This window comes from Balaenoptera borealis, assembly GCF_965194805.1.
Source record: "Balaenoptera borealis genome assembly, chromosome: 14".
In the NCBI taxonomy this organism is placed as follows: domain Eukaryota; kingdom Metazoa; phylum Chordata; class Mammalia; order Artiodactyla; family Balaenopteridae; genus Balaenoptera; species Balaenoptera borealis.
In genome coordinates, this window is record NC_138875.1 from 26,883,881 (window position 1) to 26,900,711 (window position 16,831).

Here is a 16,831-nt window from a genome sequence, read left to right on the forward strand (position 1 = left end):
GTTGTCCCAGAGGTCTCTGAGACTGTCCTCAGTTCTTTTCATTCTTTTTTCTTTATTCTGCTCTGCAGTAGTTATTTCCACTATTTTATCTTCCAGGTCACTTATCCGTTCTTCCGCCTCAGTTATTCTGCTTTTGATCCCTTCTAGAGTATTTTTAGTTTCATTTATTGTGTTGTTCATCATTGCTTGTTTACTCTTTAGTTCTTCTATGTCCTTGTTAAATGTTTCTTGCATTTTGTCTATTCTATTTCCAAGATTTTGGATCATCTTTACTATCATTATTATGAATTCTTTTTCAGGTAGACTGCCTATTACTTCTTCATTTGTTAGGTCTGGTGTGTTTTTACCTTGCTCCTTCATCTGCTGTGTGTTTTTCTGTCTTCTCATTTTGCTTATCTTACTGTGTTTGGGGTCTCCTTTTCGCAGGCTGCAGGTTCCTAGTTCCCGTTGTTTTTGGTGTCTGTCCCCAGTGGCTAAGGTTGGTTCAGTGGGTTGTGTAGGCTTCCTGGTGGATGGGACTAGTGCCTGTGTTCTGGTGGATGAGGCCGGATCTTGTCTTTCTGGTGGGCAGGTCCATGTCTGGTGGTGTGTTTTGGGGTGTCTGTGGCCTTATTATGATTTTAGGCAGCCTCTCTGCTAATGGATGGGGCTGTGTTCCTGTCTTGCTAGTTGTTTGGCATAGGGTGTCCAGCACTGTAGCTTGCTGGTCGTTGAGTGATGCTGGGTCTTGGTGTTGAGATGGAGATCTCTGGGAGTTTTTCGTCATTTGGTATTACATGGAGCTGGGAGGTCTCTTGTGGACCAGTGTCCTGAGGTTGTCTCTCCCACCTCAGAGGCACAGCCCTGATGCCTGCCTGGAGCAACAAGAGTCTTTCATCCACATGGCTCAGAATAAAAGGGAGAAAAAATAGAAAGAAAGAGGATAAAATAAAATAAAGTAAGATAAAATAAAATAAAATAATTAAAATAAAAAATAATTATTACGAAAAAAAATTTTTTAAGTAAAAAGAAGGAAAAAAAAAAACGGATGGACAGAACCCTAGGACAAATGGTGAAAGCAAAGCTGTACAGACAAAATCTCAGACAGAAGCATACACATACACATTCACAAAAAGAGGAAAAGGAGAAAAAAATAATATATCTTGCTCCCAAAGTCCACCTCCTCAATTTGGGATGATTCATTGTCTCTTCAGGTATTCCACAGACGCAGGGTACATCAGGTTGATTGTGGAGCTTTAATCCGCTGCTTCTGCGGCTGCTGGGAGAGATTTCCCTTTCTCTTCTTTGTTCGCACAGCTCCCGGGGTTCAGCTTTGGATTTGGACCTGCCTCTGCGTGTAGGTCGCCTGAGGACGTCTGTTCTTCACTCAGACAAGATGGGGTTAAAGAAACAGCTGATTCGGGGGCTCTGGCTCACTCAGGCCGGGGGGAGGGAGGGGTACGGATGTGGGGCAAGCCTGCCACGGCAGAGGCCGGCGTGAAGTTGCACCAGCCTGAGGCGTGCCATGCGTTCTCCTGGGGAAGTTGTCCCTGTTTCACGGGACCCTGGCAGTGGCGGGCGGCACAGGCTCCCGGAGGGTCAGTGTGGATAGTGACCTGTGCTTGCACACAGGCTTCTTGGTGGTGGGAGTAGCAGCCTTAGCATCTCATGCCCGTCTCTGGTGTCCGCGCTGATAGCCGCGGCTCACGCCCGTCTCTGGAGCTCATTTAGGTGGTGCTCTGAATCCCCTCTCCTCGCGCACCAGGAAACAAAGAGGCACGAAAAAGTCTCTTGTCTCTTCGGCAGCTCCAGACTTTTCCAGGACTCTCTCCCAGCTACCTGTGGTGCACTAACCCCTTCAGGCTGTGTTCACGCCACCAACCCCAGTCCTCTCCCTGGGATCCGACTGAAGCCCGAGCCTCAGCTCCCAGCCCCCGCCCGCCCCGGCGGGTGAGCAGACAAGCCTCTTGGGCTGGGGAGTGCTGGTTGGCACCGCTCCTCTGTGCGGGAATCTCTCCGCTTTGCCCTCTGCACCCCTGTGGCTGCGCTCTCCTCCATGGCTCCGAAGATTCCCCCCCGCCACCCGCAGTCTCCACCCGCGAAGGGCCTTCCTAGTGTGTGGAGAACTTTCCTCCTTCACAGCTCCCTCCCACTGGTGCAGGTCCTGTCCCTATTCTTTGTCTCTGTTTTTTCTTTTTTTTTTTGCCCTACCCAGGTACGTGGGGAGTTTCTTGCCTTTTGGGAGGTCTGAGGTCTTCTGCCAGCGTTCAGTGGGTGTTCTGTAGGAGCAGTTCCACATGTAGATGTATTTCTGATGTATCTGTGGGGAGGAAGGTGATCTCTGCGTCTTACTCTTCCATCATTTTCTCCTACTCTCCCTTTATGTATTCTTTTAATTTTTTTTAACTCATTTGCGGTTTTTTTTTTTAATTAATTTATTTATTTTTGGCTGTGTTGGGTCTTCGTTTCTGTGCGAGGGCTCTCTCCAGTTGTGGCAAGCAGGGACCACTCTTCATTGCGGTGTGCAGGCCTCTCACCATCGTGGCCTCTCTTGTTGCGGAGCACAGGCTCCAGACGCGCAGGCTCAGTAGTTGTGGCTCACGGGCCTAGTTGCTCTGCGGCATGTGGGATCCTCCCAGACCAGGGCTCGAACCCGCGTCCCCTGCACCAGCAGGCAGACTCCCAACCACTGTGCCACCAGGGAAGCCCCTTTATGAATTCTTAATACAACTTCTATGTCAGATACATGTGACATATGTATGAATATAATATATAATTGTGATATATACTATAATATGTATTTTATATATAATATATATTATATATACACAATCTCCCAATGCGTAGCTTGCCTTTTCATTTTCTTAATGCTTTTGGAGAGCAGAAGCTTTTAATATTGATGAAGGGCATTTTATAAAATTTTTTCTTCTATAAGTTGTGTTTTTTATTCCTATTTATCACTCCATTTGAAATTATTTTGTTATCCATTATTTATTTTGAAGTGTGATTTTTTAGACTCCAAATACATGATGTTTTGTTATTTTTTTGTTTTTATTTCTAATTTAATATAATTTTAATAAGGAAATATTCAATGAAGCCATTTTTTTAAACATCTTTATTGGATCATAATTGCTTTACAATGCTGTGTTCATTTCTGCTGTATAACAAAGTGATCCGCTCCCTCTTGCGTCTCCCTCCCATCCTCCCTATCCCACCCCTCTAGGTGGTCACAAAGCACAGAGCTGATCTCCCTGTGCTATGTGGATGCTTCCCACTAGCTATCTATTTTACATATGGTAGAGTATATATGTCCATGCCACTCTCTCAATTCATCCCAGCTTACCCTTCCACCTCCCCGTGCCCTCAAGTCCATTCTCTACGTCTGCATCTTTATTCCTGTCTTGCCCCTAGGTTTTTCAGAACCATTTTTTTTTAATTCCATAAATATATGTGTTAGCATATTGTATTTGTTTTTCTCTTTCTGACTTACTTCCCTCTGTGTGACAGACTCTAGGTCCATCCACCTCACTACAAATAACTCAATTTCGTTTCCTTTTATGGTTGAGTAATATTCCATTGTATATATGTGCCACATCTTCTTTATCCATTCATCTGTCGATGGATACTTAGGTTGTTTCCATGTCTTGGCTATTGTAAATAGAGCTGCAATGAACATTGTGCTACATGACTCTTTTTGAATTATGGTTTCCTCAGGGCATATGCCCAGTAGTGGGATTGCTGGGTTGTATGGTAGTTCTATTTTAAGTTTCTTAAGGAACCTCCATACTGTTCTCCATAGTGGCTGTATCAATTTACATTCCACCAACAGTGCAAGAGGATTCCCTTTTCTCCATACCCTCTCCAGCATTTATTGTTTGTAGATTTTTTTGGTGATTGCCATTCTGACCGGTGTGAGGTGATATCTTATTGTAGTTTTGATTTGCATTTCTCTAATGATTACTGATGTTTAGCATCCTTTCATGTGTTTGTTGGCAATCTGTATATCTTCTTTGGAGAAATGTCTATTTAGGTCTTTGCCCATTTTTGGATTGGGTTGTTTGTTTTTTTGATACTGAGCTGTGTGAGCTGCTTGAATAATTTGGAGATTAATCCTTTGTTGTTTGCTTCATTTGCAAATATTTTCTCCCATTCTGAGGGTCTTCTTTTCGTCGTGTTTATGCTTTCCTTTGCTGTGTAAAAGCTTTTAAGTTTCATTAGCTCCCATTTGTTTATTTTTGTTTTTATTTCCATTTCTCTAGGAGATGGGTCAGAAAGGATCTTGCTGTGATTTATGTCATAGAGTGTTCTGCCTATGTTTTCCTCTAAGAGTTTGATAGTGTGTGGCCTTATATTTAGGTCTTTAATATATTTTGAGTTTATTTTTGTGTATTGTGTAAGGGAGTGTTCTAATTTCATTCTTTTACATGTAGCTGTCCAGTTTTCCCAGCACCACTTATTGAAGAGGTTGTCTTTACTCCAATGTATATTCTCATCTCCTTTATCAAAGAAAAGGTGACCATATGTGCGTGGGTTTACCTCTGGGTTTTCTATCCTGTTCCACTGATCTATATTTCTATTTTTGTGCCAGTACCATACTGTCTTGATTACTGTAGCTTTGTTGTATAGTCTGAAGTCAGGAAGCCTGATTTCTCCAGCTCTGTTTTTCTTTCTCAAGATTGTTTTGGCTATTCGGGGTATTTTGTGTTTCTATACAAATTGTGAAATTTTTTGTTCTAGTTCTGTGAAAAATGCCATTGGTAGTTTGATAGGGATTGCATTGAATCTGTAGATTGCTTTTGGTGGAATAGTCATTTTCACAATGTTGATTCTTCCAATCCAAGAACATGGTATATCTTTCCATATGTTTGTATCATCTTTAATTTCTTTCCTCAGTGTCTTATAATTTTCTGCATACAGGTCTTTTGTCTCCTTAGGTAGGTTTATTCCTAGGTATTTTATTCTTTTTGTTGCAATGGTAAATGGGAGTTTTTCCTTAATTTCTCTTTCAGATTTTTCATCATTAGTGTACAGGAATGCAAGATATTTCTGTGCATTAACTTTGTATCCTGCTACTTAACCAAATTCATTGATTAGCTCTAGTAGTTTCCTGGTAGCATCTTTCGCATTCTCTATGTATAGTATCATGTCATCTGCAAACAGTGACAGTTTTACTTCTTTTCCAATTTGTATTCCTTTTATTTCTTTTTCTTCTCTGATTGCCATGTATAGGGCTTCCAAAACTATGTTGAATAATAGTGGTGATTGCATTGAATCTGTGGATTGCTTTGTGTAGTATAGTCATTTTCACAATGTTGATTCTTCCAATCCAAGAACATGGTATATCTCTCCATCTATTTGTATCATCTTTAGTTTTTTCATCAGTGTCTTATAATTTTCTGCATACAGGTCTTTTATCTCCTTAGGTAGGTTTATTCCTAGATATTTTCTTCTTTTTGTTGCAATGGTAAATGGGAGTGTTTTCTTAATTTCACTTTCAGATTTTTCATCATTAGTGTATAGGAATGCAAGAGATTTCTGTGCATTAATTTTGTATCCTGCTACTTTACCAAATTCATTGATTAGGTCTAGCAGTTTTCTGGTAGCAGCTTTAGGATTCTCTATGTATAGTATCATGTCATCTGCAAACAGTGACAGTTTTACTTCTTCTTTTCCGATTTGGATTCCTTTTATTTCTTTTTCTTCTCTGATTGCTGTGGCTAAAACTTCCAAAACTAGGTTGAATAATAGTGGTGAGAGTGGGCAACCTTGTCTTGTACCTGATCTTAGTGGAAATGGTTTCAGTTTTTCACCATTGAGGACAATGTTGGCTGTGGGTTTGTCATATATGGCCTTTATTATGTTGAGGAAAGTTCCCTCTATGCCTACTTTCTGCAGGGCTTTTATCATAAATGGGTGTTGAATTGTGTCGAAAGCTTTCTCTGCATCTATTGAGATGATCATATGGTTTTTCTCCTTCAATTTGTTAATATGGTGTATCACGTTGGTTGATTTGCATATATTGAAGAATCTTTGCATTCTTGGAACAAACCCCACTTGATCATGGTGTATGATCCCTTTAATGTGCTGTTGGATTCTGTTTGCTAGTATTTTGTTGAGGATTTTTGCATCTATGTTCATCAGTGGTATTGGCCTGTAGTTTTCTTTTTGTGTTACATCTTTGTCTGGTTTTGGTATCAGGGTGATGGTGGCCTCGTAGAATGAGTGTGGTAGTGTTCCTCCCTCTGCTATATTTTGGAAGAGTTTGAGAAGGATAGGTGTTAGCTCTTCTCTAAATATTTGATAGAATTCTCCTGTGAAGGCATCTGGTCCTGGGCTTTTGTTTGTTGAAAGATTTTTAATCGCAGTTTCAATTTCAGTGCTTGTGATTGGTCTGTTTATATTTTCTGTTTCTTCCTGGTTCAGTCTCAGAAGGTTGTGCCTTTCTAAGAATTTGTCCATTTCTTTCAGGTTGTCTATTTTATTGGCATATAGTTGCTTGTAGTAGTCTCTCATGATCCTTTGTATTTCTGTGGAGTCAGTTGTTACTTCTCCTCTTTCATTTCTAATTCTATTGATTTGATCCTTCTCCCTTTTTTTCTTGATGAGTGTGCCTAATGGGTTGTCAATTTTGTTTATCTTCTCAAAGAACCAACTTTTAGTTTTATTGATCTTTGCTATTGTTTCATTCATTTCTTTTTCATTTATTTCTGATCTGATCTTTATGATTTCTTTCCTTCTGCTAAATTTGGGGGTTTTTTGTTCTTCTTTCTCTAATTGCTTTAGGTGTAAGTTAGGTTGTTTATTTGAGATGTTGCTTGTTTCTTGAGGTAGGATTGTATTGCTATAAACTTCCCTCTTAGAACTGCTTTTGCTGCATTCCATAGGTTTTGGGTCATCGTGTTTTCATTGTCATTTGTTTCTAGGTATTTTTTGATTTCCTCTTTGATTTCTTCAGTGATCTCTTGGTTATTTAGTAGTATATTGTTTAGCCTCCATGTGTTTGTATATTTTACAGTTTTTTTCGTGTAATTGATATCTAGTCTCATAACATTGATGTTGGAAAAGATACTTGATATGATTTCAATTTTCTTAAATTTACCAAGGCTTGATTTGTGACACAAGGTGTGATCTATCCTGGAGAATGTTCCATGCACACTTGAGAAGAAAGTGTATTCTGTTGTTTTTGGATGGAATGTCCTAAAAATATCAGTTAATCCATCTTGTTTAATGTGTCATTTAAATCTTGGGTTTCCTTATTTCTTTTCATTTTGGATGATCTGTCCATTGGTGAAAGTGGGGTGTTATTAAAGTCCCCAGTATGATTATGTTACTGTCAGTTTCCCCTTTTATGGCTGTTAGCATTTGCCTTTCATATTGAGGTACTCCTACGTTGGGTGCATAAATATTTACAATTCCTATATCTTCTTCTTGGATTGATCCCTTGATCATTATGTAGTGTCCTTCTTTGTCTCTTGTAAAAGTTTTTATTTTAAAGTCTATTTTGTCTGATATGAGAATTACTACTCCAGTTTTCTTTTGATTTCCATTTGCATGGAATACATTTTTCCATCCCCTCACTTTCAGTCTGTATGTGTCCCTATTTCTGAAGTGGGTCTCTTGTAGACAGCATATATACGGGTCCTGTTTTTTTATCCATTCAGCCAGTGTATGTCTTTTGGTTGGAGCATTTAATCCATTTACATTTAAGGTAGTTATCGATATGTATGTTCCTATTACCATTTTCTTAATTGTTTTGGGTTTGTTATTGTAGGTCTTTTCCTTCTCTTGTGTTTCCTGCCAAGAGAAGTTCCTTTAGCATTTGTTATAGAGCTGGTTTGGTGGTGCTGAATTCTCTTAACTTTTTCTTGTCTGTAAAAGTTTAAATTTCTCCGTTGAATCTGAATGAGATCCTTGCTGGGTAGAGTAATCTTGGTTATAAGTTTTTCCTTTTCATCACTTTAAGTATGTCCTACCACTCCCTTCTGGCTTGTAGAGTTTCTGCTGAAAGATCAGCTGTTAACCTTATGGGGATTCCCTTGTATGTTATTTGTTGTTTTCCCTTTGCTGCTTTTAATATATTTTCCTTGTATTTAATTTTTGATAGTTTGATTAACATGTTTCTTGGCGTGTTTCTTCTTGGATTTATCCTGCATGGGACTCTGTGCTTCCTGGACTTGAGTGACTATTTCCTTTCCCATATTAGGGAAGTTTTCAACTATAATCTCTTCAAATATTTTCTCAGTCCCTTTCTTTTCCTCTTCTTCTTCTGGGACCCCTATAATTCAAATGTTGTTGCATTTAATGTTGTCCCAGAAGTCTCTGAGACTGTCCTCAATTGTTTTCATTCTTTTTTCTTTATTCTGCTCTGTGGTAGTTATTTCCACTATTTTATCTTCCAGGTCACTTATCCGTTCTTCTGCCTCAGTTATTCTGCTATTGATTCCTTCTAGAGAATTTTAAATTTCATTTATTGTGTTGTTCCTCACTGTTTGTTTGCTCTTTAATTCTCCTAGGTCCTTGTTAAATGTTTCTTGTATTTTCTCCATTCTATTTCCAAGATTTTGGATCATCTTTACTATCATTACTCTGAATTCTTTTTCAGGTAGACTGCCTATTTCTTCTTCATTTGTTTGGTCTGGTGGGTTTTTACCTTGCTCCTTCATCTGCTGGGTATTTCTCTGTCTTCTCATTTTGCTTAACTTATTGTGTTTGGGGTCTCCTTTTTGCAGCCTGCAAGTTCGTAGTTCCTGTTGTTTTTTGTGTCTGCCCCCAGTAGATAAGGTTGGTTCAGTGGGTTGTGTAGGCTTCCTTGTGGAGGGGACTGGTTGCCTGTGTTCTGGTGGATGAGGCTGGATCTTGTCTTTCTGGTGGGCAGGACCATGTCCAGTGGTGTGTTTTGGGATGTCTGTGAATTTATTATGATTTTAGGCAGACTCTCTGCTGATGGGTGGGGTTGTGTTCCTGTCTTTCTAGTTGTTTAGCATGGGGTGTCCAGCACTGCAGCTTGCTGGTCATTGAGTGGAGCTGGGTCTTAGTGTTGAGATGGAGATCTCTGGGTGAACTCTCGCCGATTGATATTATGTGGGGCCAGGAGGTCTCTCTGGTGGTCCAATTTCCTGAACTTGGCTCTCCCACCTCAGAGGCACCAGCCTGACACTCGGCCAGAGCACCAAGATCCTGTCAGCCACACGGCTCAGAAGAAAAGGGAGAAAAAAAAGAAGGAAAGAAAAATAAAATAAATAAAGTTTTTAAAATAAAAAATATTATTAAAATAAAAATATTTTTAAGTAATTTTTAAAAAAAGAAGAAAGCAACCAAACTAATAAACAAATCCACCAATGATAACAAGCACTAAAAACGATACTAAGTTAAACATAAAAATCAGAAACTAGTCAGTCACATACAGCAAACCTGAAGTCTACAGTTGCTCCCAATGTCCACCACCTCAATTTTGGGATGATTCATTGTCTAATCAGGCATTCCACAGATGCAGGGTACATCAACTGATTGTGAAGATTTAATCTGCTGCTCCTGAGTCTACACAGAGAAATTTCCCTTTCTCTTTGTCCGCACAGCTCCTGGGTTTCAGCTTTGGATTTGGCCCTGCCTCTGCATGTAGGTCACACTCTGGCATCTGTTCTTCACCCACACAGGAGGGGGTTAAAGGAGGGCTGATTAGGGGGCTCTGGCTCACTCAGGCCAGGGGAGAGAGGGGTATAGAATGCGGCACAAGCCTGCGGCAGCAGAGGCCAGTGTGACATTGCAACAGCCTGAGGTGCGCCATGTGTTCTCCTGGGGAAATTGTCCCTGGATCACGGGACCCTGGCAGTGGTGGGCTGCACAGGCTCCCGGGAGGGGAGGTGTGGATAGTGACCTGTGCTTGCACACAGGCTTCTTGGTGGCTGCAGCAGCAGCCTTAGCATTTCATGCCCGTCTCTGGTGTCTGCGCTGATAGCCGTGGCTCACACCTGTCTCTGAAGCTCTTTTAGGCAGTGCCCTGAATCTCCTCTCCTCGTGCACCCCGAAACAACAGTCTCTTGACTCTTAGGAAGTTCCAGACTTTTTCCCGGACCCCCTCCTGGTTAGCTGTGGCGCACTAGCCCCTTCTGCCTGTGTTCATGCAGCCAACCCCTGTCCTCTCCCTGGGATCTGACCTCCGAATCCCGAGCCTCAGCTCCCAGCCCCCACCCGTCCCGGTGGGTGAGCAGACAAACCTCTCAGGCTGGTGAGTGCTGGTTGGTCCCGATCCTCTTTGCGGGAATCTCTCCGCTTTGCCCCCTGCAGCCCTATTGCTGCACTCCCCTCCATGGCTCCAAAGCTTCCTCCAAGCCCACTCCCGTCTCCACCAGTGAAGGGGCTTCTTAGTGTGTGGAAACTTTTCCTCTTTCACAGCTCCCTCCCAGAGGTGTAGGTCCCCTCCCTATTTTTTTGTCTCTGTTTTTTCTTTTTCCCTACCCAGCTACGTGGGGAGTTTCTTGTTTTTGGGGAGGTCTGAGGTCTTCTGCCAGCATTCAGTAGGTGTTCTTTAGGAGTTGTTGCACATTTAGATGTATTTTTGATGTATTTGTGGGGAGGAAGGTGATATCCACATCTTACTCCTCCGCCATCTTGAAGGTCCTCTCAATGGTGGATGCCATTTTTAAATTTTTTGACATTTACTTTACAATGCGCTTCAATTTATGTATATGTTCCAAGAGTTGAATTTAAGATTTTGATTTTATTTATTAAATTCAGTTTGTTACTTTTGTTTTTGAATCTTCTATCTCCTTAATAGCATTTTGTCTGTTTGATCTATTAATTACAAAGAAAGACGTGTTGAAATTTCCAATGTCGCTGGTAGATATTTAAATTTCTTACTGTAGAACTAACAATTTTTGCTGTATATAGTTTTAGGCTACATTGTGAGATATAGAATTAGTATAACCTTCTGGTTAATTGAATCTTTATCACAATCCTATCTGATGCTATCTAGCTTTTAACTGATAAATTTAGTCATTTATGTTTATTATAACTATTAACATGTCTGTTTGTCCTGCTTTTACTATGTCTTTCTATTTTCTTTTTTGATGAACTGATTGGTTGTGTTTTTTTTTCTTGATAGTGATTTGGAAATTATACACTCTTTCTGGTTTTTTTAGTGGTTACTATTGAAATTTTAGCATACATACTTACTGTGACAAGACCTAAATTTAACCACCATCTCTAATTCCCTCTTAGACAAATCAAGAACCTTAGAAATTTCTAATGGTAATAACCCTGCATCTAGGTTGCATGCCAATTTTGAAAGTAGAGTATTTTAGCTCTACTTTAAATTATTTTTAAATTCACATATTATATGCTGTTGTTTTGTAGAGTCATATTTGTTCAGATTTACCTACCTGTTTGCCAGTGTGTTTGCTTGCCAATTCTTCTTGCATCTAAGACCTCTTTTCTGGTGTCAATTTTCTTCTTCCTCCTGAAGTACTATGCTTTAGAAGTTCCTTTGGTTAAGTAAGGTCTATTGGTGGTAAACTCTGTTTTTGTTAATTTGAAAATTATTTTATTTCATTTTCATTCTTGAAAGAAATTTCAGGATACAGAATTCTAGATTGAGTTCTAATGCCCCCACCCCCCCAAATCCTCTGGCTTCTGTTAGTCCAATTGCCATCATCTGTCTTTTCTCTCTTGATGTTCTTAAGATCTCTGTCTTTGGCATTCTGATGATTCTCTTCAAAACGTCTAGGTGTGTCTGGGTTAGACAGAATGCCATGTTCTAAACCCATAAGTTCAGAATGTGGGTGGAGATGGAGAAGGTGTAGGAGAGAAGGTTAGAATGCCATGTTCTAAACCCATAAGTTCAGAATGTGGGTAGAGATGGAGAAGGTGTAGGAGAGAAGGTTAAATAAGGATCAAGTCCTGAAGAGGTAGTTAGTTTTTGTATTAAATTATAGATATTAATTACCTTTTATGTGATTGACCTTTTTTCCACAAGACAAATACAGGGTATTAATTTAGTATTCTAGTTAATTTGGTTCAGATGGAGAATTTACAATGTGCATAAGGAAATATGGTATTCAAAAAGGGTATGTGTATAGAGAAAAATGTTTGCGCTTTGGGCTAGTAAATTGCAATATGGATGATACCTACTTGGGAAGATTTCTTAGAGGAGGTATTTCTTGATCTAAGATTTAATGAGATAGGCAGTGGGAAGAAAAGTGACATTCCTTGAGGGTAGAAGTCCCAGCCAGGGGACCTACTGTAGGAGATGTGATCTGCTCCCCCAGGTGGTGATTTTGTGCCCCTTCACTGGCATCCAGCAGACCTTCCCTTGCAGCAACTGGCTGGATGAGAAGAAGGCAGATGGGCTGATCGAGAGGCAGCTCTACGAGATGGTGTCTCTCAGGAAGAAGAGGCTGAAAAGTAGGTGGAGGGGCCCAGAGCCAGCAAAGGCCAGGATGTCAAACCACTGGGCACTCCTTCTTCTCAATTCTCCTCTGGAAAGGAAGGGAAAGGGTCCCCCAGGGACCTCAGTTCTCCAAGGTACAGACCACACAGAGTTACAGACGTGGCACCAAGGCTGATACTCCAGCAGCCCCAAATCGTTAAGTTGCTGTGATGGGCTGGTTGTTAAACTGAATGGTTGAACACAGTGCACTCTGAATGTACTGGCCACAGGGTGGGTGGAGTCAACTCTTCCCCCTATTTAAAACATACTAATAGACTCTCACCATTAAAAGGAACATTAAGGCACACTCTTTCAAATAACAAGGAATCCTTGACTTCCCAAATTTAGTATTTGTTATAATGGGTTTCTGAGAGTAGGACACACCTGTATACAACCTGCACTTCAGTCCTGATCACCTTTGATTTGCTTGTCTTCCCCACTGGTAGCTTGAAAATCTCTTCATTTTTGAAGTTTATGGTACAACTTGACCTGTCTCTGCAGAATTCCCATGGTCCCTGTGGGTCTGGACGACCGACTTGAAGAAAGCTGGTACCAACTCTCCTATCTTCATCCAGATTTATGGGCAGAAGGGGCGGACAGATGAGATTCTCCTGAATCCCAACAACAAGTGGTTCAAACCTGGAATAATTGAGAAATTTAGGGTAGGAAGTGTGACAGAGTGGGAGGGAAGAAGGAGGAAGGTGTGTAAGAAGCATTTGTCATGGGATTCTGGTTTTCTAAGCCAGGTTTGGATCAAGTTTGAAGACAAAAAGGTAAAATAGAGTCCCTAGACCCCTGCAAGGAATGCCACATGTAATGTACGGGCAATGTACTGATGGGGTGCAGTTTAGATCTGGCCCTTCATCTGAATCAAACAGTCCAGAACCAAGCATGGGAGAAGAAGCAAGTATGTAATGGCTTTGGACATTCAGGAGCCTGGTGACTTGGGGAATCATTGTAGAGCAGAGACCCTGAGCACAGTTAGTGTCAAACCAACCAATGTGGACTGAATTACAGAGTGAGGAGCAAATTTAAAGGAAAGTATACATTTTGGAACATTTAAAAAGAAATTCAGCTTTAAATTTTCAGTATGTATGTAAGCAGAGCAAGGCTTGTTTTGTCAACGGAAGTGCAGCTCTGACCTTTAGGTAAGAATAATTTGTAATTTGCAGCTCTCTTCTCAGGGCACCCCGTTGGCGCTTCTATTATACCTTCAGTTCATTGCTCTTTATGTATTTGTCTTCCTGGCTAGACTTTGAGCCCCTAGGGAAAGGGCATGACCACTGTATTGATCTTTTTGTCTGTTTCAGTGCCCAGCAGAGTCCTGAGGCCGTGGGCCTGTGCTAATTTGCAGGGCTGCCATATGGATTTTGTAATTGAAAGCTTATTGCTTGGAAGATTTTATTTAGTCTGGATCCTACTGTGGGTCAGTTATTTTTGTTCAGTTTCACCAGCCCAGACTGAACCTTAGCTCTACATGGCTTTCTCTCCCTCATGTGCCATTGGTTAAAAGAGCACAAGAAGATAGAATATATGAGGGTGGTTTGAAGCAAACCCACCCTTGATGCTGAAGAAACAGCTCAAAGTGGGTACCCTCCTGGCAGGGGGTCAGCTATGAGGATAAACACATTTCACTTGGTTCTGTCCACTCAGACCTTGTTATCTCTCACCATAGATTGAGCTCCCAGACCTCGGCAGGTTTTATAAGATTCGGGCATGGCATAATAAAAGGAGTCCTGGTTCTGGATGGCATTTAGAAAGGGTGAGATGTACCATCTTGGGGGTTAGAAGGTGGTTGGGAGAGGAACCAAAATGGTCTCTTTCTAATGACCTTGTCTTGTTAGTTTGCCTTTATCTGTTGGGAGTGTGGGTGGGGAAGGGTTGTAGTGAGACCTAAATTTGGACACATGACACATGGACTTCCTGATGCGGACAGGACTTCCAAAGTAGACTAAGAAGTTGCTTAGGTTGCAGCAGGCTTGCACTGTGTCCTAATCACCTGGCTGCTAGGCAACTGTGGGTCTCCAGGGGACCAGAGGGATAAATATTAATCTGGCACTCCATCTTCCACAAGAGTCATCCCTAGGGGACGGCCTTGTCCTCCTTGAGATGAACTAGCAGAACGGGAACCTCAAGGCATGGACGAATATCTCTGGTACACCCTCTTGCTCACTCCAGGGCTTCATTCCAGATGACCCTGATGAACACTCTGACCAAGGACAAGTATAACTTCAACTGCAATCGCTGGCTGGATGCCAATGAGGATGACAATGAGATCGTTAGGGAAATGACTGCTGAGGGTCCAACAGTACGGAGGATAATGGGCAGTAAGTATTGACTGGCTCTCATCCTGGGGGAGGTAATGGAACTCTTACTTGGTGTGCCAATGGGTGTCTAGCCCATGAGCTGGTAGTCTTGTCCACTATGCATCGTCAGGCTCCCTCTGAATGAGGAATGGGTTTAGAAGGTCCTAGACTCAAGACCGGCTTGTAGGAACCATCTCCAAGGCATGATGCTAAGGCTTTATGATGGGCATGGGTGAGAATGGGGAGATTTCTGGGTCTTCAGGTTGGCTATGAGGGGATGAGAAGAATCCACACTGAACAATATTTCTCCAGGCACTCCCTGAAATTAAAGGAAACATCCACTTCGAATTATGCATAAGATGGTCCTCAAAAAGGAAGGCTGGATCTGGGTTCTTACAGCCACACTTGACTGCTCCCTTATGAATCCTCTATTTCTTTTTGCGACTAGTAAAAGAGAGCTGAGCTTTTAATCTGGAGTCTAGCATCCACATTCAAAGAGGGAAAAGGAGATTATTTTGCCTCTAGGTTATGCCACCAGAGTGCTGGCAAATACACGGCACATGTCCTAACCTTTTCCCTTGGCAGACATTACTGAGTAATCACAGCATTCTCTCCCATTTAGTCTGAAATGAGCTTCATAGCCCTCAATATAGCACTGCAAGCAAACATCAGCAATTGATCAGAATTGGCACTTAATATAATTAACCTATTTTCTATCCTTGTGGCTGTGCTTAATTTTTTTAAATAGTAAAATAACATTGCAAAATTACAAAAAGTAAATTACAATGTCACCCATAGTTCCAGTAGTCCTTCTAAGTATTTGGATAGTGTCACTTCTCAGGCATTTGCACACCCAGTAGAAGCTCTGTATATATATTATTAAACAATTTGAACAGAGTTAAATACACAAAAGCATAGAAACCCCAAACAGCAAATATCTAAAAAGGGATCATCCTGTTAGTCTAATTAGGCATTGCTTGCAATTAGTACTATTTTATGATTCTTCTTCATTTTTAATTAAAATGGACTATGGAATTAATTAAAATGGACTAATTAAAATGGACTATGGAATATTTGTGTTCAAAGGTCCTTAAAATAGACTGATGCAGATAAGGAAACTGAGGAAGTTCTTGCCCTGTTTATACAGTTAGAGACAGAGTGAGACCTAGAACAAGATCTCCTGCCTCCTGGGTCAGCAAACTAAACTCTGCCTTTTCACATTCAGCAGTATTTTCTTTGGCAACAAGGCTATCATCTCCCTGTAAATATGATAAATAACATATGATTCCTGCCCACCCCCCAATTAGGACTCCATGTAACATGTATCCCACCAAGGGAGAAACACACCCGCTGTTACCTGATCTGCCCTCTTTATGTGCCAGAATTGAGCCTGCAGGTATGAACAATTGAAGAGATGGTCTTGGGATCTAACTGCTTTCTAAATCCTTCTAACCAGTTCTCATAATTTTAGCCCCTCACTCCCTATTTCTAAAGTTACCTGGTGCTGTCATTCCTGAGACATTTTGCAACCTTACTTCTCAAATTTCACAGCTGATAGCTCTGATCAATTCTCTCTGGTCTGTTAAGTCAGGGGACCTCAAACTTCAACATTGTCACCTGAAGGGCTTCTTAAAACACTGCTGGGGCTCACCCACAGATTTTCTAATTCAGTAGGTCTGGGGTGGGGAGCTCAGGAATTTGTCCAACAAATTTCTAGGGGCTGTCAGTGCTCCTGGTGAGGACCCACTGTGCTAAGGCACTGTGAAAAGCACACTTTTCTAGCTGTGCTCCAGCTTCTGAAATTTGGTTGCTGTTGTCTATATTCATCCCTTTCCCTGAGCCTTATTGGTGAAAATTTTTTGTTTGGTTAAATCTTTAAAATACCTGTATGCTATCGTTTTAGTGAGATTTTTTTCAGAGAGAAAGCTGCCATTTTTACTTAAATGTCCAGGATGTTCTTTTACCTCCATCTCCTCCTTACCTTGACTGAAGCATGGCTCCCCTCCCCCCAAAACCCAGTTTTCTGTCCTCACAACTGTGGGGCTAGCGGGAGGGGGCATTCTCCTGACTCCCTCTGCCCCTTTCGGCCTTGAGGCTCACACCACCCACCATGTGGCCTCTG

General features: G+C 41.3%; 1 protein-coding gene across 1 annotated transcript in view; it reads left to right on the top strand.

The window, feature by feature from the left end:
• Positions 1 to 16,831, top strand: part of LOXHD1 (lipoxygenase homology PLAT domains 1) — a 218,633-nt gene that overhangs the window by 67,694 nt on the left and 134,108 nt on the right. Inside the window, exons 9-12 of the mRNA XM_082353369.1 lie at positions 12,243 to 12,378; positions 12,905 to 13,065; positions 14,079 to 14,165; positions 14,595 to 14,730. Coding sequence (XP_082209495.1) covers positions 12,243 to 12,378; positions 12,905 to 13,065; positions 14,079 to 14,165; positions 14,595 to 14,730 — 520 coding nt within the window. The remainder of the gene's footprint in view (positions 1 to 12,242; positions 12,379 to 12,904; positions 13,066 to 14,078; positions 14,166 to 14,594; positions 14,731 to 16,831) is intronic.